The 24,315-nt window shown below is 42.2% G+C and overlaps 1 protein-coding gene across 1 annotated transcript in view; it reads left to right on the top strand.

Annotated features, from left to right (window-relative positions):
- Nucleotides 1-11,991: 11,991 nt before the first annotated feature.
- Nucleotides 11,992-24,315, top strand: part of LOC310856688 (mitochondrial import inner membrane translocase subunit TIM16-like) — a gene marked incomplete at both ends in the record, with an annotated part of 17,422 nt that continues 5,098 nt past the window's right edge. The window contains 2 exons of the mRNA XM_083762159.1: nt 11,992-12,350; nt 23,171-23,398. Of these exons, the coding sequence (XP_083618285.1) occupies nt 11,992-12,350; nt 23,171-23,398 (587 nt within the window). The remainder of the gene's footprint in view (nt 12,351-23,170; nt 23,399-24,315) is intronic.

Raw genomic sequence — 24,315 nt, 5'->3', positions numbered from 1 at the left:
ATATACTACAGAATTAGTAACATCTATTGCTGTATTCTAACACAAATTGAGTCTAATATGGTCGGCCATGACATTAGCTATTAATTTCAAGAGAATTGCAACAAATTATGCAGAAAGGAAACACTATGCTCTTCTTAATAAAAAGAGAACAGAGAACCCATTCTCTTAATTCTGGCTTGGAGTTTAATCTGGAAATTGAACTAAATATCAAAAGCTGCAATCATTTTTTTAGGGAGACTACTCATTCAACTGTAATGAAGATTACGATTGCCTGGTGGTAATTCATTTGGAGAATGGCTTCCTAGTGGTAAAAACTGACTAGACACACAGTCTATTAATTTTCTTAATGTTCATGAACATTGTTAATGTTCTTCAAGTCTAAGAAAAGTGCAAATGCACAACTTTAGCCTAATAACCAGATTATTTTTGTATTCTTTGTTCCCTCTGTCTTCAACCATTTTGTATTCTGTTATTTCAACAAATAGCAGTTAATTGACAGACATGTCATGTAGCAATGGCTCAAAAAACTCATTATGCGCACTTAAATATAAAAAGGACACTGTTTACCCACATTAATACAAATGTCAGCATTTGCATTTATTTATTTGTTGTGAACTTATTACCCTATACAAAAACAGAAGACTATTTAGATAATGGGGGTGTGAACAGTGAAATAGCCAGATACAAACCAATTGTAACAAGTTTAGGTGATGTTGGCATTTCAACAGACATTAAACCTTTGACTGTCTCCAAACAGGACAAACATGATTCTCTCTCTCTCTCTCTCTCTCACTCTCTCTCTCTCTCTTTTTCTCCCATGTACACACGCACACACACACACACACACACACACACACACACACACACACACACACACACACACACACACACACACACACACACACACACACACACACACACACACACACACACACACACACACTTGAAAAATATGGCCACACGTAAGATGAGGCTGGCAGATGATTCAGAGATGATGCCAGGGAGTGGACCGCTTGCCAAGCTGCATGGGACTTCACAGTTTGGATCCATGGGAAAACAAGAGTTCCAGGGAACCATATATCTCTCAGAGGCAGCAGGGTGTTTAAGGCCTGTGCATGTCTGTCAGTGGACTGGGCCGGGCCCCAGACCAAAGACAAACAAGCAGCAGCAGCTGAGCTGGACCAAGAGTATTCATCTACTTACGCACTTGCAAAGACCCATAAGCACATCCAGTCACAACTCACACTCACACTCTAATCCGCACAAATCCGCATTTTTCACTAGGATTATTTTGATAAAAAATATAAATAGGCCTTGAATTTTGTACTTTTAGGAACGGGCCATTTAAACTTCAGTGTCAAATTTACTTTGACCATAGATGTCTCCTGCCCAGGGCAGTAATATAAAATTATAATAGTTTTATGAATATAAAGATGGGACAGATTTTGGGGCTATACGTAGTTCTCAGAGGAGCGCGTGGAGATCATGTACTGTAGCTCTGAGCCAGTTGCACCACCTCACACTAAGTTCAAACTTATACAAGTTATAGCTTACCGGTAACATTTTAATGACTTCCTTTACAAAAACATGCTGCGTGTGATGACAACGCGGCCCGAAGAATCTTGATTTCATTCACTTGTTTGATTCCCATTGCTGCACGTTCCTCAGCTGATTTTGATTAGGCCTTCAAACTACTCCTTTTTTAATCTCATTCAAGATGACATCCAGACAGTGTACTAATTTTAAACTTAATGAGCATGCTAATATGTATCTGAAAACCTTATAGGTTAGAAATAAGCCACGTAGTAGCAAACATGCTTTGCTGGCTGTCTGTCTCTCAACTTGTAAACAAACAGTGTGTAGTGGCGGGACTGAAGGGATGCGACTCTGATTGGTTCAGAAACGTACAAGCTTGTTTCAGACTAATGCCTGGTGGTAATTGAAACTTCAAAAGCCTACTGGTGCTTCAACACTGATTAAAGGTGTGGTGCACTGAACAATACGGAATATTATTTTGAAGTTTCACCCTGAAACAGCCAGCACAATGATTTTGAACCAATCAGAACGTCACATCCCTCCAAGGCTATGGGCAAATCAGTAGCAGCTGTGTTTGGACGGACGTGCAGATATGGGAATCAAACAGGTGAATTTAATCAAGCTTCATATGTGTACCTCTACACATCATCACGCATGACGTTTTCATTTAAAGGAAGTAATTAAAAAAGGATTTTATGGACTTTTGATATAAAAATACAATACATAAAAATACACTTTTTTTGGCATCCATTGTTAGGTATGCCCATATGATGACTCCGGATATGGTCTAAAAGTGTGGAAAACTTATTTTTCATTTCACTAGGTCTTTAAATGTATTACTCACCTAATGCTGTGGGGTTCCATGTTTAACGTGTGACTTAAACGTAACTGTGTACATTGTTTAAGTGACAGATGCATGGTTTTCACATCAAATAATAAATATAATGAACTTTGTGTTTGCTTCGAATGGCATCATCATTATAACTCGTCATGGCAGCTTGGTTACAACTGAAACGGACTTCCTCTTCCTCTTCAAAGTAAAGAGCCACTTGTAATGATTAGTCATATTAGTTCTTCCCTCATTGACACACAAAGCATTTAACTACTGTAAATGAGTAAGTCATGATTCCTGTTCTTTGTATCATTTTCTTCTTGCCTATAATTCTCCATGGGAACAGACGTATGAAGTGACCTCAGATTCAATGTGAGTCATCCTGTTCTTAGCCTAACAACTCGTGGGCTGTGGCTTTTGCTGACAAATGTACAATCATGTGTAAATTGGTTACATACACATCTTCTGTTCTGCTAATGCAATGGCACTTAATAAATGGATTCAACATTATTCCCCACAAGACCTATGTACTACTACTGTATACAATAATACTGTGCTCCCAATTGTTGTAGTATTAGTATTATACCTCCAATTTACTCTAGGCGGTGATAACAGCATATTTCGCTTGTGGGTCCGGTGCCATTGTGTCCCCAGGTCATAATGCAGCATATCTTGTGTAGAATAAACAAAGACATTAAATGAAATAATAGCTTATCTTATAGCCTACTATTAAAGGTTTTCTAGAATTTCTACAACAGCAAAAAAATATTTGTAGCCTACCTCAGAGTGAAATAAATGTAATCCCTCTAATTTGAGTATATGCTAAAATGCCATGTCCCCCATCATGTTTATTCAACTTAATTTACAATTTAATATATCCAATCAAATTCAAACAAAAATAAAATTTGAATTCTTATAGTATCAGTTTTGTCCCTGACTTTATTGTCCCCCCTGCTATGCTGATGCAAATCCACCTGTAAATATCCCCCGACTATTTCTCTAGCCAAATCACTTCAGAAAGTAGCATATATTTTTGATAGGAAATCCTGTACCTGAAGAAGTAGGCTATCACTGTTTAATATTCCTTTTTATCAATGTTTTAGGTTGCGTTTAGGCTGATGTGGTAAAGCATAAAACATGTCCCCCTTGTAACGCTGAAATAATTGATACATCTTCTGACAGCTGAACATGCCCTCTTTCAGAAAAAAATCACACCTGTGTGAAGTGAGGGGCGCTCTTATCATCATACATCATCCATTTTGGCCAATCACAATTTGTGTCCTCACTTTTAGCCCTCACTTTTAGCTTCAATATGTACTCAGTCAATCAAATTAAATACTTGAATTAGCCCATTTGGTGCTAAAACGTCAACGGCAGTTAGCTACCCAAATGCATTTATTTAAAAAAAATCTAATCCCTGCCAACATAATTCTTAGTGTGTGAAGACAAACAAAAACAATTAAAACCTAAGTGGCCATTTTGGCAACAACACACAACATAACAGGCAGCTCTCCTGGCAAGTCAAGAGACAGGCCGAGGGAGAGAGAGAAGGAGAAAATGAAGCATTCTCGACAGCGTTCATCATCCGGGCAGGCCCCCGAGAACTTCTGAATGAGTAAAATGATTTGATTATGTTGAGGCTAATGACGAGAGGCATACTTAAATCCATCCCAACGTTTTTCTTTACTTCTGCCCCTGATTCAGCGCCCTGTCAGCAGCTTGTTAGAGGGTTCTTACTGCGGTATTTCAGAGTCGCTCTGCGCTCTCTCTCATCAGATGAATACTGAGTGAGAGAGAGAGAGGCACTGATTGGGGTAGAGCGTGACCCAATAAAATAACTGGGTTTCTTTGACACTGGTGTCATGGCAGTGTCAAAATAGAAATAGTGATTATAAATAGGTGTCATCATCTTTCATGACACATCTTGACAATCTGTCATGATAGAGCTTTTTGGCCTCTGATGGAGCAAGCTTAATTGTATGTGATATTATGTATGCATAATGACTCAGCCATGGGGTGCGTTTCTGCATTTCCCAGGCTTTCCCAACACTATTAAACCTGTATCCTCTAAGCATTCAAGGAGTGTTGAAATACTTTTGGCATACAGTGTACTTGTACTTATCTACGGTATTTCCTGATTTATTAGATGCACAATGCATGGAAAATTAAACAAATTCACCTGGGAGTGAAAATCCTGTACAAAAGTCACTTTTTTGTCTGGAAACTAAATCATCTCTTTAGGGAAGCTTATTCATCAATCCCACCAAGTATCGTGAACATATACCCATTTGTTCGCAACACCCACAGTCCACACAAACAAGACCATTTACAACATCCCTCCCATGCATTGCTGCAGGCAGAACATGGTTGAGTGAGACCAGGGGCTCTTATATATTACACAGGTTATGAACAACAATAAAATCTATGACACAACAAAGTCCTGTGCCCGGGCCTAGCCTATGACACCACACACCAGACCAATACACAAAGTAGTCTCGTCCCTTTACTCAAGCACACTTTGACATGAAGCCAGGAGCGGCCAGGGGTTGAACCGGGGACCTTCTAGTTCCCATGCAGACATCTGTTCGTGTTGGTGTTTGTGACTATAGATATTGTCAATTACTTGCATGAGAGGTGGTGGAGTTCGTTGCTTTGTGCACAAGGATGCTAACGCACACCAAAACAACCTTTTTGCGGGGCCGGCCCACGGGAGAGAACTTGAAGAGGGATATTGAAACAACAAGAAAGTGGCCGCACACGCCAATATTGCCAATATTTTATTTAGGACAGCAGGTAGACAGAATCCAACGTTTCGGCGGTTAAGCCTTCATCAGGGATAAAGTTGCTTTAGCAGACAGTTTGAAGGCCCAATGGAGTTAAGAGGTTTTGTCCAAAGCGTTTTTTACTACTTTCCATTGGTTCAATATTTTCGAAACAACACACAGACGTAAAGGGTGTTCAATAGCACTGATTTATGGAGAAAAAAAACGAAAACCTCAAAAATGGAGATAGAAGGTTTCCTCCCGACATTAACGTTATAACATACCATGCTAATCTGTGTCTCCGAAAATCAATACGGAGACATATGGGAAACATAAAGTGACGCCCTCCTTAATTGAGTTTTTATAACAAAGTACAAGATTAACCAGTACACCAAGTTTCTTTAGCCCTGCAGTTTAATTGACATATCAAAAGGGCCCAACAAAAGAGGTCACTGACAAAGAGTGACCTCTTCATTTTGCCAGTCAATACAACAAAGCAACCAGCACAGGGAGCTGTCCAGTTTGCCAGCTGCTGCTTCAACTGGAGCATAAGGCAGTCTAGTTAGTACATGACAGTCACTCACTGAGCCAGCCAAGGAAATTACTGTAAAGCGTGGCATGCACAGAATAAATCACATTAGGGAATCACTAACACATAAAGGCAGAAGAAAGTGAATAGGAAATGTGTATATAACCAGTTATAATGTTAGGAATGCCATTGTTGGTAGAGCCAGGCCTATTGGGAACATTTGGGAATTATAATACACAAGCAGTTGTACTGGTGTGATTAGATTAGGTGCAGTGTGTGTGTGCGCATGCAAGTGTGTGCGCGTGCGTGCGTGTACAGATTTCTCCAGATGCATTAAGTCCTATCAGTGCTTGTCAGCTGTCCTGTAGTTGTCTCATCTACATCTACTACTGTGTGTGCGTGCGTGCGTGTGTGTGTGTGTGTGTGTGTGTGTGTGTGTGTGTGCATTCACGTAGACATCAGAGCCAGTTAGTCTCTCACCGTTATCGTCACATCCTTGTCTACCTCAGGTCACACCGGCAAAGAGGAGATGGCAAATAGCGTGAAAGAGAGAGAGAGAAAAACAGAGACCGAAGAGAGAGAGAGAGAGAGAGAGTGGGTGGGTATTGTGGAAGATGCAGAGGAGAAAAAAAGAAAGGTTTCACCGCTTCCAGAGAAACTCTATCGGTGAGGAGCCTCTAATCACATTACCCCAGAAAACCTTTACTTATGGCTAATGGAATTCGTTTACAATTGAACCACTGTGGAATAAGCAGATTTGCATTGATCCAGATATGTATAGAGCCACAGTCAGTCTATCTATTCTGTGAGGGAATTAAAGGCCGCTAAGCCTATAGAGCCAGACTGAATAATCCTATGTCAAAAGATCAATACAGGCTGCTGGAACCCGCTTGAGATTTCCCCCTGCATGTATGTGTGTGTACTGTATGTACACATGCATGTGTGAATGCACCCATATTTTATATGAAATATAAAAAAACTAATGATGTGCACCCTTGCATGTATGTGAATGCCCTCACATGGTATACGATATGTCGTGTGTGTGTGTGTGTGTGTGTGTGTGCGCGCGCGTGGGTGTGTGCGCGCGTGGGTGTGTGACAAGTGCGTGTGTGACACGTGTGTTTATCTAGGGTGTATATTTTGCCTGCAAATTCTTCAGTGTGTGGGAATTGGCCATCCTTTTGGCTGTTACCTGGCTCATTGGGTGGTGGCCCTGGGCTGAGGCAAGCATGGGGCTCTTTGGGGTTTTTCAGCTGGACTGTTAACACCATACAAATAAGCCTGGCTTGCTGGCGTTTATTTAGTCTGACACTGGTGACATCCATCGTCTGGGCTTCCCTCTGACAGCCCTGCCCCTGGGAAGAGCAGTCAGGCCTAGGACACTGGCTGCCACAACACACAATTGTCCAATACAGCAAACACGCACTGGATCCAAAATGGAGGCTAATGATGATGACATGCTGTGCTCCTGAGGTTCCCATAAGGACTTACTGTCCTTTAATGCTTGTCCAAGAACGGGTTAAAAGCATATTAATACATGTATATTCAATTCATACTTTATTCCAGACACACAGGGGGTCCATAGAGCGTCGCAGTCCCGCCCCCTTTCATGACGATGAGCGGCCCGGAAGAGAATTTCCCATTCATTTTCCCCATAGACGTTTAAAAAAGAACTGTAAACAAAGCCAACTCGGATGGTGACAAATCATGACAATAAACAACATTTTTTGGGCCGACCAAGAAGAAGAAAGAAGAAGAAGAAAAACAACAAAAATTATTTGTTCGGCCCAAAAGATTTTGTTTACTGTCATGATTTGTCAATTGTCATTATCCGAGTTGGCTTTGTTCGAGCTTCGAAACGTCTATGGGAAAATTGAATTGGAAATGCTCTTCCGGGCTGCTCGTCAGGGGTGGGACTGCGATGCTCTAGTCTATAGAGTACAAATCATCGACATCACACATAACACAAATTTAAAAAATAACAAAAAAATCGTGAAATCATAAATAGAGGCTGACTCTCCAGTGTTTATGCAGCCTGGACGAGTACCAGAGACAGCACTTCCCAGGATTGAGTATATCACTAAATAATACTGTTCCTGGATCCATGAATCCATACATGCTCAAGGTCTCTACAGTGCCTTAAGAAAGCCTCACGTGTGTGGATTCCACACATTAAGAACAAGCGACTGTCACTATCACTTTAAGTGGAATCCTCAGGGCATCATTGTAGGCCCCTAAAATATATACAGTATAGTTATTAAGATGCTTTGGTTATGGTATCCAAAGCAATATTATCATGGGGTATACCCATCAAAGTAAAGTGTCAACTGTCAACATGGAAGAAGACATGCTAATTGATTGATTGAACTATTCTTTATTATCTATGTTTATGAGCATGCATGCATTTCAATTCAAATTGTAAATCAGTCAGTGGAACTAACTGGGAGCCTCCTAGTTCAGCCAACATCCTCTTCTGCTGTACACATTGGGAACATTTGGAGTTTTAAGTACCTTGCTCAAGGTCTCTTTAAAGTTGAGGAAAAGGACATGCATTACTACGAGATTACTCTACATTTCTTCATATTCATGACCAGATTTGTTGCTTTGATTGGGTTACTTTCTGGGATATTGCTTTTTTTCCAGTCATACTAAAATCTATTCACAACAATATTACAGAATCATAATAAGGAATTCATTATCTTTTCTATCCATGTGCCTGAAATCAGCTAAGTGGCTCAGCTTAATCTAATCACACAGCCTTAACTGGGTGACATTGACCAGCTCTGCCAAATAATTAGCAATGGCAGCCCATCGGTCTCATCCATATTCACTCTCTCCTCCCGGTTAGCTTGCCTGATTACCCTGTAGATCCTGAGAATGTGCTAAATGACCTCACACACCAACAGCATCACCGCACACACACTCGATAGTGACCTCATTGATGAGCCAACCCCTGCCAATATTCACCCACACAAATACACACACTCTCATCAGTCAGGGAGGTCAAGACGACCCCATCATCATCACGCTGGCTGCAATGGGCAGTAGCAGTGCACTGCAATGACATTGGCCATAAGCAGCGGAACACCAGTGAATCTGATGACTAAGATCCCCAAATATGAGATTAGCCGTTCCCGACTCTCGTGCCTAAGTGCCACTCGGCACAAATGGGGCCCTAAGAAGATAATAACCTTACAATTGCTTTTATAGGGATTGAGTTATTTGATTACAAGCCCTTGGAGTGAAATGTATCTCTACCTGTACCACTGCTGGACATGAGGATATAAGCCATTTTCGCAACCTTTAGGAATTGAGCAACAACCGGAATGTATAGGGACAATTAAGGACTGTGTGTGTGTGTGTGTGTGTGTGTGTGTGTGTGTGTGTGTGTGTGTGTGTGTGTGTGTGTGTGTGCGTGTGTGTGTGTGTGTGTGTGTGTGTGTGTGTGTGTGTGTGTGTGTGTGTGTGTGTGTGTGTGTGTGTGTGTGTGTGTGTGTGTGTGTGCGTGCGTGTGGGAGAGAGAGAAAAGCTGTGGGCCTGCGTCCGTGTGTCCTTGTAGAGAAAAATATAGAAGAAATAAAGATATAGTAAATTGTCGATGGAAGTAATTGGCTTACAGTTTTGCCTAGTTTGAACCTTAGGAATCTTATATGAACAGTAACAGTAACAACTGTATGTTTATACATATATATATACAAGCATTTTGTTTAATTTCACATTGTCAATACTGCAACATTCGTAATTTCGTATGGCAACAACTACACATGTATAGTGCGAAATGCAGTATTTAGCTTCTTATACTTCTGAGAGGTGGTAGATCTGCAATATAGTCACTGTCCATTCATCTCCTGGACTGCACCAGGGGAATTCATCTTCCTGTCCCCATCCGCCAATGAGAGTTCATGACTGCCCTGTGTGTTGAATACTGAACCAGTATAGGTTAGAGTTGACCATGCTTTCGCTGCTCTTTGGCAACCTCCTGTCCCATGATGGCGAAGCTGTTGAAAGTCTCAAGGCAAACTCCCACCCCACTGGCCCTCTCTCTCCACAACCCGCTAGCTTTGAGCTAATCCTGTTTGTCCCCGTTTACCAGGATTGAAGTGGAGAGGCCTCTGTGCCTCACCCCCTCAACCCCCACCTCTCTGTGCTCTGTTTAAAGACATTTACTGGACCATATCTATGTGCCCTTATCCAGGACAACTTCTATTGCCTACAAATTAGAGGCAAGTTAACCCAGTTACACAACGAGACTGTGGTTCTCCCAGAAATCTACAAGGTTTCCAGGGGACAGTGTTTCAGTCAAGGGCAAACCACGGTGGAGCAGATAGTGTTTGAAAGAAAATGTTTGATGGCATAAAAATAAATCCAAAAACAATCATTTGAAGTTGTTAATTAAATATCTATCTTCTTGTTCTTATAGTAATAATTGCTAGATTCAGGGTTCAGGTCAGGGTATATCCATTTACCCTTTTATCCAGTCAGGAGAGATAACCCACAAAGACCTTCCATTTTAAAGTATAACAATTCCAATTTTGTCTGCTAATTCTTGGGTTTCATACAATTTACAATTTACAATTTAGGCATTTAGCAGACGCTCTTAATCCAGAGCGACTTACATTAAGCAAGAACAAAAAAGCATGGGAATACATCACTTAAAAACATTTATCATGAAACATGCGTAAGCTAAGAAAGTAACAGTGGAATATCTATATAATGAAACTATACATATAAACTATACATATATACTACTATGCTATACATATGTACTATGACGTGCTATGACTACATACAATGCAATTATAGTGCTGTCTACATAACATGCTATAAGTCTGTATCAAATGCTATCTAAGTCTACAGAAATGCTATCTAAGGGGGTGGGGTAAGTGCTATGGGCCATGATGGAGTCTGAAAAGGCGGAATTCTTTTCCAATTTCACTTGTTTAACCTATGATGTATGAATTCTCTCTTCTGATTGGATAAAATTGGTATCCTGACCTGAACATTTATTCTATTTTTTACTAAAGAGCTGGAGAGATTTAGATCCCCTTGAAATTGTCATAGGTTGTCTTGTCCTTGTTTCGTCAGTCTTGTTTCAGCATTCTAAGGGCCGATTCATACTCCTATTTTACCGCTATTTCGGCGCTGTAGTGCCGAAATTATTTCGGCTCGTCAGAAATTTTCAGTAGCACCGAAGAGCCGACTTTAGGACGGTACCCGCGGCCCGCCCCCCCGAACCTCAAATGACGTCAAATTGTAGGCTCTACAGCGCCGAACCGACTTTTATTCGGCTCTAGTATGAGTATGAATCGGCCCTTAGTCTTAGTGAAAGTCTTGTTTAACACTTGCCAGCTTTGATGCTTCGCACTGTTGTGCTCACTTTCGCCACCAGTAACACAGACCAGGCTTTACTCCCAGGTGGAAAGTCTGGTGACGCCACTAGGTTACACTTCTTGTAACCTGGAAATGTCAATAAACAGATTGTTGGGAGGAAACAAAATAAAAATAATAATTGTCATAGGTTGGGTTTTTAATCCTCAGCAAGTCAATGTCAATGTCAATATTGGTCCATCAGTTGGTTACTTGGTTGCTATAATTATAATGGTAATGATTATTTTCATTATTAGGAGAAGCTGACAGAGTGAAATACAATTACAAGTTGATGATGTCATCAGTACCATATATTGTATTGCATGTGCACATTGCCACATGGATATAATGTGATAATTGATTGTCATGTGTCCCAAGAGAGAAGGAATGGGACTATCCATTAACCATATTGATTAATCAGCACCATTCCCAACATGTGAGGCGATACAATTACACGGACCATGTACATACTGTACATTGTCCATGCAATTGTATCACAGTGGGCCCTATTGTAAACAAGTATAATGCTTTATGGTGTTTTTTGTATTGAGTTGTACTTGAAATGTACTGTAATTCTGCAAACTGTTAATAAATCAATCAATCAATCAAACAAACATGTAAGGGTTCATTTGATCACATTCACTCAGAGTGCATTTAGCACTGAGCATTTCACTGTATAGGGCACTACTGAAAAGGGATGTCACTTTCACATACTGTACCCTGCAAGCAGTTTTAGAGCAGAGATGAATCTGGAGAGAGCTACTTCGGTCGCAACTATCAGAATATAGAGCTCTATTATATAGAGCTTTGTTCAGTAACAATGGTCTCCCTATATCTCCCTGGCATCACACTGATGACATCAAGGAACTCCATAATACTGTATGAGCATAAAAGGGAACTCCATACATGGGCATTGGGGACTTATATATATGAGCATAAAAGGGACACAGACGGACTGATGGTACATGGCGAGGTACCTGGTACAGATAGTTGTAATGGGGGCACAGGTAGTGGGCAGAGCGTTTGCTAAAGCCTTAAGACAGGAACTAGCAGCCAGTCAAGCAGCAGCGCAGGCCAGGGGCTGTTGGGGTCAGCAGTCCCCTGCAGTGTGCAGCATCTCTGGGATGAGCATCCAAGAGGCCCAGCAGATCCTCAACATCACAGCTCTCACCCCAGAGGAGATCCAGCGGAGCTATGGACACCTGTTCAAAGCCAACGACAAGGCGGTGGGCGGCTCATTCTATCTGCAGTCAAAGGTGGTGCGGGCTAAGGAGCGCCTGAACGAGGAGCTCAGCATTCAGACACAGGACAGTCAGCAGAAAGCGTAAAATACGGAAACATGAAGAACGATGCTCAGCCCCATCCTCTGTACATTATGACCTCAATCCTTTTCTCTAAAGTAAATAAATAACATAGCCTATTTAAAGGTGAAATCCACACCAAAACCCATGTACCCTGAATCAGCCTATATAATCCTGTCCCAACATACATGTTGCCCTAGAATTGTTTCATAGATGCCCCCTGTTCTCCATTTTCCATTTCCCTGGCCCAGGCCTTGATTTTGAGGCCTGTTGAGAACTCTACCACTGGGTTCTGTAGGAACGGCAGCTCGAGTCGGACAAATAGTGCATGTGTGAGTACCAGGTGTCCAGGACACTATTATAATAGACAATTCATGAATAAAATAATCACAACCGTGTGACGTGAGGGGCGCTCTATCATTTTACATCATCGTACATCATCATCAAGATGTCCCTTATTTGCCAAGGGTGGTCACTGACATACCAGCCCATTTGCTCAGACAAATAATGACGTAAATTCTCCATTCATTGTCAATGGCATTTAATGTTTGTGTTCAGACAGAATCTACACTATAGATGTTTATAGGAGGGGCTAGTGCCCGTCAAAAATAAAGCTTGGAGCTACTAAAATACCTGCATTATAATGAAGACAACTGCATTTTGCTGTGGGAGGGGTGGGGAAAATGGAGAACAAGGGGCATCTATGAAACAATTCAAGGCCAACATATATGTTGGGACAGGATTATAGGCTGATTATATGTGTTTTGGTGTGGATTTCTCCTTTAATTTGTGGAGAAAAGAAAGTGTCAAGGTAGGTTACACCGCACTTGTATTCTGCCTATGAGGGCAGATTCTACCAGTGCATTTCAATGGGAATGGAGCGTCTTTTGCAGAAATCCGCAAATGGCAGCAATACTCCATTTCCACTGAAATGCATAGGCTATGGCGGAAGTGCACATTTTGTGGATGTAGCTGTGAGACACCTATATCATTCTACAGGCCACAGGTTTCTGCATACAGCATTACACCGCCATGCTTTGCTGCTCTACACACACGTGGCCCGGAGAAACAACAACCACATGGAATGTGTGGCGTTAGACTCGAGCGCGCCGCTAATACCCGCAATAAATGCATCACATTCTGTTTGATATATAGAAGCAAAGTGTTGCTATATGAGTGAAAATGTCTGTAGATACATTTACAGTATTTCAATGTCTGACTTACACAATACGATACACAATCCAGACATATTGGCTGATTAGGAAAAGTAGAACTATATGTTTTAACTTTGACTTAATTTATTATTATTTTATTTCTCTATTTTTACAAGTTTTATGCCCATATATGGAGATTTCTGTGTCATATCCATGCCGAAATATGAATTGTTGTGATGTCAAAACAGAACAGACCAGCTCCATATATGGAGATATAGGTGATCAAGTCCAGAGCCCGGGCAGAGGCTTTTGTGCTGTTTCTGGACAACCAGCTATCCGACAGATTCGACAACGGGCACTGCACTCCCTGTGGTGGTGTGGAACGTGTGTGTCGATCGCAGTACTTGTGCAGTAGGCCTATAGTCGATCGCAGTACTTGTCGATCGCAGTACTTGTGCAGTAGGCCTATACTTGTCGATCGCAGTACTTGTGCAGTAGGCCTATACTTGTCGATCGCAGTACTTGCGCGCTCTGCTTGCGCAAGTAATGAAGACAGTGTGCGGCTGGACTACTCCTTTTGTATCCTATATGGAACCCACAAGAGATGATTTGGGAATTACACAATAATACTTCACACACACATAAGGCCGCATGAAGACTAAAATGTTAGGGAGGGACTAGTGGAGAAGAGATCCCAGCGTAGAACCAAAAGAGAAGTCATTTTATGTGCAGGTGTCATTCTCCGAAAATAGCAGATCTACAAGCACACAACGCATCTCACTGTCTGCGATACATTGTGAGCTTGTCGACAGCCGAGTATAAATCAGGCTACGGTGCCATCACAACCGGACAAAATATATTTTAGTTGACTAAATGATTTAATAGACAAAAATCTTATGGTATTTAGTCAACTAAAACTAAAGCATTTCAGATGACTAAAATATAACTGAAACTAAATGCAATTTTATTCAAAAGACTGACTAAAACTAAACACACTGGTCTGGCAAGAAGCCGTACGATGGAGAGAAAAAGCCACCACATGAAGCACCCTGTTATCTTACAAACAGTTGCACAACAGTTATGATAAGTTATGGTGTTTTATCTACAGTAGGGCCATCAGTATGGAGCAGAGCCACTGTGCGGAGCTGACAGATCGTGGATTGGAAGGCCTGTGATATATGAGGGTTCGATAAGTGCAGAGGTGTAGAGATCTCAGGAAACATAGCCTATTAGGTTGCTAGAGCAACCAGCGGGGGCCCCTACAAGTGGGGATTAGGTTAAGCTAGCTTTCAGTCATTTACAGCTTATCAAGGAGAGGCCATTTCTGCCAGCTACTTTAGCACACTTTCAACAAAGAGGTCAGGTCTGGGGAATTTCACACAGAACCAGACTTTCCCTGCCGCTCTTCACACATTATGCACATGTACACACACACTCAAATGGGCAAATGCATGAAGGCATGCACACCGACAGGTGGACACGCGAGCTCTCTCTCGCTCTTTCACACACGAGCATGCACGCACGCATGCACGCACGCACGCACGCACGCACGCACACACACACACACGATAAGATTTACTGTATAAGACACCTCCCTCTGCCCCATTTCCAGTCTACCTCTTCAGCCTGGAGGACTACAGAAGAGTAAGCAGCTAGCTAGCTAATTAACTAATAACCCGCTAATCAAATTGGCAACAACAGCCCCTTGAAGGCATGCAGTTGGCACTTCCATTATCATCAGCAACTGTCATCAAAGGTGTAGCTCCCAGGCCCTCAGCCTGTCACTTTTCAGCAACGGTGCACATTCCCCATCTAACATTGCACCTTTATCCATCCACAGCCCCTGCTGATAACAGCCCTCCTACTATATAAAATGAGACCCACCTTTAAAGAAAAATCACACCTGTGTGAACTGAGTGGTGCAACTCCCTTCTCCCCCTGCCTCTCCCTCCCTCTCTCTCTCTCTCTCTCTCTCTCTCTGTAATTAGCACTAGGCAACAGTGCAACACTATCTCTCTCTCTCTGTTTCTGGCACAACAGCGCCACTTTTGCCCCTACTGGTACTCATAGTCCCATAGCCACACACAGTCACATAGGTTAACACGGACATTGCTGTTCCTTGGAGTGGTTGCACCACTCAAAAACTCTGACATCAAAATGACCGTCCTTCTGTTTAAATGTCCATACTCCATACATGCACACACGCACGCGCGCGCACACACGCACTCACACAGTGCACACCACCACACAGATACACACACATGTACAGTACACGTTCTCTCTCTCCCTTTAAGGAGTACAGAGCTCTCCACGCCTCCCCAATTAGGCCTCTAATTTGGCTAATGGAGCAATAATGGACAAAGAGGTTGCTGAAGACCCAAGCTCAGCACAATGAACCACCCCCCCACAGCCCCCAGCCCCCACCCGCTGCTATACCTTCCATATACTGTACTAACCCCACCACCATCACCCCAAGCCAATACGACACACAGATTCAATTTCACTAACAATAGTATCTGAATGCTCCCCTCTGCGGTCATACAGACACACATATACACAGACAGACATTTTAAAAGCATATGTGGAAGAGTGCATGTGTGAGCATGCACGGCAATGCACCCCCTATGTTTGCTTTTAAAATGATGTGCTCGACGCTGCTCGTACACATGTAATGGAACTGTGTACATACCAAACACACAAGTGGGGAAATGTTGATTTCAGCAATAAATTGCAGGGTGTAAGTGTGAGTAGATGTTTTGCTTATTGTTTAATGTATATTATTATTGTCTTGGGACCCCAGGAAGGCTATAGCTGCCATTTCAGGCAGCAGCTAATTTTAAATAAACAAATAAACAGATGTGTTTCACAGACATGGCTGACATGTGCGATCCAAAAATGGAAAGCTAATGCGGTGAGTTTTAGACCAGTTTTCCCCCATGCATAACTATAAAGTATAGACAGGGCTTAAAGCCAAAAATATCCCAAGACAGAAAATGATTTTTTGCTAATCTGCACTGATCTCATTAAATGGCCGCTATGAAATCCCTCAGGACTGAAATCCGTCCCCAGGACTGAGAACTTTAAGCCCTGTATAATAGACGAAGTTACCTGGCCTGGGCTGCGGCTGAACAGTCCGGAAACCGCGAGGCCGGTAATCCAGCCTGATGGCGTGTTGCGTGTTTGAGCCCTGAGGCTGTTAGCCTTTTCCTGCATGTCTTCCCCCCGTCTGTCTCCCCCTTCCTGTCTAGTTACTGTACCCTAAAATGAAAGACTGGGTACCGAGGCTAGTAGTACTAGTAGTATATTTCTTTTTGGCGTTTTTGCCTTTATTGATAGGGTACTAGCCTAGTACCCTATCAATAAAGGCAAAAACGCCAAAAAGAAATATCATTAAGAAGAAGTTACCAGTTAGTTACTGAATCACTTAGCATAACTTACTAAATACTTATTATGTGTATGACCTCTACACATGAATCCACAGGTACACGCACGCACGCACGCATGCACGCACACAGTCATAAAAAGGATGTTGATGGTATGGGAACCAGTTCTGCTGAAAGGCGGATCAACATGGCGCCATCACCCCGCTTCTTATCTGACACACACACACACACACACACACACACACACACACACACACACACACACACACACACACACACACACACACACACACACACACACACACACACACACACACACAAACACAAACATATACACGCATGTGTACATGTACCCTGTATCTACTATCTACATAACCCTATGGCTATTCCAAACATGTCTGACCTGTGTAATGGGCTTGTGTTTTGGCCCCATCATGCACATGTTTCAGCAACATTAGCCAATATTGTCCAAATGTTGTGATAACATTACAGTGCACTCCCACACCGCTGCGGCCACATTGCGCTGGAGTTTCCAAGGAATGACAGCACTGGCGACAGCCGTATCTGCGGTTGTGCGCCTTTTCAAGTCAACCGCTGCCACTTCAATGTCTCTATCCCTCTGCGCATGAGTGCGCGCACACACACACACACACACACACACACACACACACACACACACACACACACACACACACACACACACACACACACACACACCCTCCCCCCAACTGTAGATAGTGGCTTTGCTCCAGTCTCCAGCTCTTTGATAAGGGGACCCCCTAAAAAAAGAGGAGGGAACAGCCAGCATGATACATAGTGAGTAGGCTGAGACGTGGACAGGAGAGAATTTAAAGGAAGGAAAAAAAAGTAGTGGAAAACCAGAGACAGAGCGAATGAGAGAGAAGAAAAGAAAAGAGAAGAAAGAGAGAGGGACTCAGAGAGAGAGAGAGAGAGAGAGAGAGAGAGAGAGAGAGAGAGAGAGAGAGAGAGAGAGAGAGAGAGAAAGGGACACACAGAGAGAGAGGGGGAGATACAGAGAGAGAGGGGGAGAGACAGCGAGAGTGAGAGTGAGAGTGAGAGTGAGAGAGAGAGAGAGAGAGAGAGAGAGAGAGAGAGAGACAGAGAGAGAGAGAGAGAGAGAGAGAGAGAGAGAGCACAGCAGTCATGCTAATCTCCAGCCTGGCTCCATAAACACTGCTGTAGCCTAGTAGTGCCAGAGCCTCAACAGCCATGTGGCTCCTAGTCTGACACACAGTACAGCACAACACGCCATCCGCCCTGCAGAACAAACCCAGATTACAGCTGGCTCTGGGTGATGATGTCATCAACAATGGCTCTATGCAGAGATTGAGAGACTCAAACTACAAGCTTCCTCAAAGGATGAAGGACATTAATATTATGTTCATTTATTTTGTCCAATGTTGGTGACAAATGTTTTAAAACCAGTTTTAAATCAGGGTTTCAAAGATTGTTCCACACAAACCATGCTAGTATTAAGCATATTCACACGGCTGCCATTTTGCTCTCATGTAAAGTGTAAGGGCAAAATATCAGGAATATGTTGACTTAATGAAATGTCTTCACTGTTGTATCATTTTTGGTTAAAACAAAAAGTTCTTTGTTAAATGATTAAATAGTTGCTATAGTAGAAGGTTTGTTCAGTAACAGGGGACTCCCTCTCCAGCTCTTTAATGAACAGAAAATACATTAATACATTCATGTTGGTCAGTAACAGGGGATTTTCCAAGTTGCCAAATTTCAGCCAATCAGAATAGGGTAAGTGATATTTTTTGTAAAAAAAATAAGAACCCATTATCAGCTTAAAATGTATAGTGTGTCAGTTCCATTTCTTTGTGTCACTGTCATCAATCATCATTCACTTCCAATTTCACTGTTTATCCTGTATCCTGTATGTGTGAGGTCTCTCTCCTGATTGGATCGAATTGGTACATATCCTGACCTGAAAATGCTTTTTCTGTTTAATAAAGACAGCAACTATCACAATATGGAATATTTATTTATAAAATATGTATTAAAAGAATATTGAATTGCACCTGCTCAGACTCTGACACTTCATCTTTCCCCTGTGTTCCTGCTACCCTGTACCCGCCTTGACAAAATGTATAACTCAGAATGGGGCATAATTACTAATTAGTGCTTTTAGAGTTCAGAGTTAATATGTCTCTCCATCTCCCAGTCCTTTCCCCTCCATCACACACATGTGACATGTCAACGTCATACCAGACCACTGTATGGTCTTCAAGATAGTTAAGACATTGCAAGACATGACAGTGTGTGTTATGTCTATCTGAAACTTATCAGAGTACATTCTTTCGAACATATTACAGACTACAACTCTGAGTTACTGGCTAATTTCGTCACAAACCTAACACTTTGTTCAGTTTTGATAGGCCCACTTAGAAGTCAGAAAGTTCTGATTGGCTCTCAACTGTGTTGTGAGTTAGGTTGAGCATCCTGCCGTGAAGTAAACTTGAGTAGAGGCAGATAAGAGTGGTGCCAGAGGCTAATAAAGAGAAGCAGTCTGTTAGCATTCCATACATCGCTTGATACCCCCTACCACACACAGAGACTTATTACTGCTGTCATAGAAAATAAAACATCCAAAATCCTTTTTCTTACATGAATTGAAAGTTGACACAACCTTTTGTGAGGTTAGTGAGTTTCATGGCATTAGTTTCCGGGCCCTTGAAAAAGTATCAAAAACCTGATGTAAAGAAAAAAATGTCATTGTCAAAATATGCTCCTATTCTGCATAGCTGATAAACGTACTTGTTGAAGATATGAAATTTTCATCCATCAACAGCGATACACAGCTCAGACACATACAAAACTAACACAGACATAGCCACAACATAACAAAACACTAAGGATAAACTCAGATATGGATATGGTATTCAGGTCCCACTCACACACTTTAACGATAAAGCAGAGACACAAAGCAGATGCAAAGCAGCCTAGTCCACATGGAGCAGCGTGGTATTAGCCTATATGGATTGATTTATTTGACTTTTGCTGATGTCTACTGTAGTAAACATGTGACTTACAGTATGTACATTGAGTGAGTATAGGTACAGTAGTAGGTCACTGACATACTTCAGGATACTGACAGGACATGTCAGTTGATAGATACAGTTGGCTGCTGCAGGGACTGGAGTATAACCCAGTTCACTCTCCTATGCTGAGATCTACTACTGTATAGAGCACGATATGGCCAATATCTTCTCCTTTCTAACAATAGATCTCTGTATAGTACGTAATTCTGTAATCACCCGAGGGAGTGCAGTGCTCAATGTAGTCAGTTAGACGTCCAGAACCGCCAAAAAAGGCTCAATTGCTTGATTTGGCAATTTTGTCTTTTTAATCCTTTATTTACCCAGGGAGGTAGCTGTGCTCATTTTCAGCAACGCCCTGCACATAGAGACACACAGACAGACACACATTAAAACCTGGGAGCTGACCAGTACAACCACAGTCTTATACTGTTGGCCACTAAGCAGCTCCACTGGAGCAATTGGGGGTTCAGTGCCTTGCTCAAGGGCACTTCAGCGGTGTTGGGTGAGTGATGAGATCACTTCCCGACCCAGATTTTTCCTGCCCATCCGAGGAATCGAACCGGCAACCTTTCTGCAACAAGGGCACTCCTCTAACCCTTAGGCCACCGCTGCTCTAAATTTCTCCATCACCTATCAATTCCCCACACTTGCCATTTGATTACTTAGTCAGTCTACTTTCCACAGTCAGTTTGCACTCTTCAGACATTCTCCACACATTCTCCACAGACGTTTGGACTTTCCAGAAGTGCCGATCCCCCTATATGCATATATGGGCATGTCCATGGCCATATACTGATAACAAGAACAGACTGACAGATACAGAGATATCCATCCATATGTGGGCACAGAAAGGACACAAACATATAGAACGGGTACTCTGACAACAGATACAATGTGTATTGTATACAGGTAACAGGGTTGGGCATGCATTCATGCATTGTTCCCAACAAGTTGACAAAGTTGACAAAAAAGCTGATCATAGGTCTATAAAAGCATTGTGAGTTTGTAGATCGGCTATTTCTTGGGGGGAAAAAATATGTTTCTATTTTTTTTACTTGTTTGCTTGTTTATTGCAAATAAACCTCAGTGGGCTGAGGTTATAGTGTCCGCCCTGAGCCTGGGAGATCACGGTGCAATCCCTTCCTGAGTCATTCTAAAGACTATAAAACTGGTACCCAATGCTTCCCTGTTTGGCACTCAGCATCAATGTTTGGACATTATTCCCTGCGACATACTAGCATCATGTCCAGGGGCTGTACTTGTATATCAAACTGCCTCATGGTAAGTAAATAACAGATTTGGCACATGGTGCACATGAACCGGAAACCTGATTTAAATGTATCTAAAAATGTATTTGTATGTGTTTGGTTATAAATTAATGTTCTCAAATCAAAACATTAATCAAATCTAAGTTAAAAAAAAAAAAATCTAGATTTTGCACTTTTTTACTAAATATATTGTGGTTAAAATCTGTGGTTTAGGAATCTCCTAAATCGGGAATCGAAACCAAAAATGTCGCATCGGCCGGGTTCTACTACTCTACATCAGTAGTGTAGGAGAGCGTTCTCAGTTCAATTCTATAACCCCGGAATACGCTGTTGGCATTTCTACTTTCATGTTTACCTGCTTTATATGGACGCAAAAGATCCTGTCTTTGGCTATGCAGGACAGGATGTCTATCGTTTAAACTTTCCTGTTACCAGTATAGGGTTGACCCAGTCCTGTGGATCTCGACTGTCTAGCCAGGGTCTATGAATGAGAAACTGTGACGTTCAGGACAAAAGCTCCCAAGTGGGAAGTGCCAACAGCTCACAACATGCTATTGACACAGAGTGCTTTCCTTTCCTAAGGAAAACAGCAGCCGTCAAATGCCACAACCTGGTGCTGTTAAAAACCGGCAAACAACAACGCATAGAACTTCTCACACTTTCTCTCATTCATGCCATGGGAAGTAGGATGCTGTTAATTATGTCTCGCTGTTATGACTGTGTCAGCTATAACAGGCGAACAAGGAGATGGTAACTTCCTCTTTTGAGACCACCAGCGTACGGCCCGTGCCCAGACATCCATCTGTGTCCAGTCTGGACCAAAAACTACAGCTATGAAGTGATTAGCACAAAGAATGGCGGACAGATACCAGTTTCCGTGTAGGGAAAATTAATGAGAAATGTACTCCCCACCTTCAACAGCAAGGCATTTAATTCTAAACAAAGTGCTGCAATCCTCCAGTCGAGCTGCTTTGTGGCCTACAGTAGATACTAGTGCAGGTCCTGTATAAACACTGGATTGATAGGAATCACAATCAGGGTGTTGCTATCGGGAAAGTTGGGGATTATAGACTTTGCTCAAGGGCACATCAGTAGTATTGACTGAAGGGCACTGTGTGACTCACTTACTTTCCTGAGTGCTGTATACTGTACTGTACTGTACTGTACTGTACTGTACTGTACTGTACTGTACCGTACCGTACCGTACCGTACCGTACCATAGCCTAGGTAACCACTGGCCCATTGTTTTTTTTTTTTTTTTTTAAGATTTTTTTTTTTCGGCTTACGCCTTTTATTGGTTTTTTGAAGGGACAGACAGTAGGCTGACAGGAAACGGGAGAGAGATGGGGGAAGACATGCAGTAAAGGCCGTGTCGGGCTCGGGAGTCGAACCCGCGGCACACTGCGACTGGATTACCAGTCGGGTGCCCAGACGGTTACGCCACCGCCTGGGCCACTGGCCCATTGTTAAAGACGAAAAAATGCAGTCACCTACACTGACAGCATGAAGTGATGAAAAGATGCATTCCAAAAGGTGACAAGACAACTGCCATTTGAAGAAGGGACATGTAAAATGTGTACTTTTACTTATATTATATATAGATATATTGTGGAATCAGATTTCCATAGATATGACATTTTCCTGTGGGGGTGATGCTTCACTGTGTACATGACATGGCTATGAGTACAAAAGTACCTCTGTTCACTGCGGTCATAAACAAGCCATGACTTAAACCATTGAATGGCATCTTACCTTTGATCTCTCCAGTTATACCTTGGTGTCCACACCTCCTAAGTGGGTGAATATGTGTCATTGGGGTGTTAACAGATGAGGTAGTTAGGAATAAAGACACTCGGAGAGGGCTGTTGGCAGCGGATGCTACACACACTTCAAAGAGCCCAAACACAGCCGTTCTATCTGCAACAGAAATTAAGTGTGATTTTGCCATTCATCTCCACATGCAGATCTAGACAGTGGGGTCAAAAGCGCATCAGTACCTGTGTGTTGTTGAGGGTGGAACAGCAACTACGGCCCCCAGGGAATTCTCAAGCTCAGAGCCTCAACGCCACACAAGAGGAGCTAAGCCCCGGTGAAGAGAGCCTGTCATCTTCTCCCAGCTGCACCTGTGGAGACTGGCCTGCCTCTCAATGTGCCATGGCTGGTAAAGAGGGGGGAGCTTTGGAGGGATTTGGGCAAGAATGGCAGCCCACTTTGCACCTTGACACAGTAAATGGCATGAATGGGTAGATGAGTTTCAGGATGCCTTGAGGGAAAGACATGAAGATGACAACTGGAACCAAGGAAACACTGTTGGAGTACACATAATTATGCAGCTGCACAGACTGGAATGACACTAGCATCTATCTCTGAATAGTCATTTTCTCATAGTCAGTGTTTTGAAATGCAAAGCAACCTCTTAATAATACAAACATAAAAGGATTATTTTAAAATGTTTTTTGGCTATAAACATTTTCAACTGCACTTCTTCTGCATAGTAGCTATACATACAGTAGTTAGCATATAGGCATATACTAAATAATCTGTCTGAAGGACACATACACTTTAGTAATATAAAGTATGATCAGTCAGTCAATGAAAGGTGACTTTGTTTAAAGTAACTTCTTGATAATCCCTAGCATCTTGGAGTAAACATTCAGCAAAAATAGCAGATCTGTATTGGCTATTTTCTGTGAATATATTTCATTTAAAACATCTAGGACCCTAAGTATATAGCCCTGGGGGATTCCGATCAACTAAGTATATCAGGTTTAATTGGTTAATATAGTAAAGCTGAATAAATTGATTTTGTTTGCAAGACAACAAACTAATGGGGAGCATTTCACTACTAAGTTTAAAGATCAAGGTCAAATACATAAATATAAAATGCATTGCTGAAATTATACTGAAAAATGTATTTCAGCACATTTCCGTTGAACAGAGCAATAGAGACTCCTCCTTTTGCACCACAACACGACCTTCAACATCCACCCATGGTGCATGGCCTGCATGGTGCATCATGGTGCATGGTGCATGGCCTGCCTGCAGGGCAGCAGATCATACTGAGCTCAATGGACAGGTTCAGTTCATGTATGGGAAAAACATACTTTCA

Source organism: Protomyctophum parallelum, assembly GCF_964188405.1.
Source record: "Protomyctophum parallelum genome assembly, chromosome: 3".
Taxonomy (NCBI): Eukaryota; Metazoa; Chordata; class Actinopteri; order Myctophiformes; family Myctophidae; genus Protomyctophum; species Protomyctophum parallelum.
The sequence above is the reverse complement of the archived record's forward strand: the minus strand, read 5'-3'. Positions and strand labels throughout refer to the sequence as shown.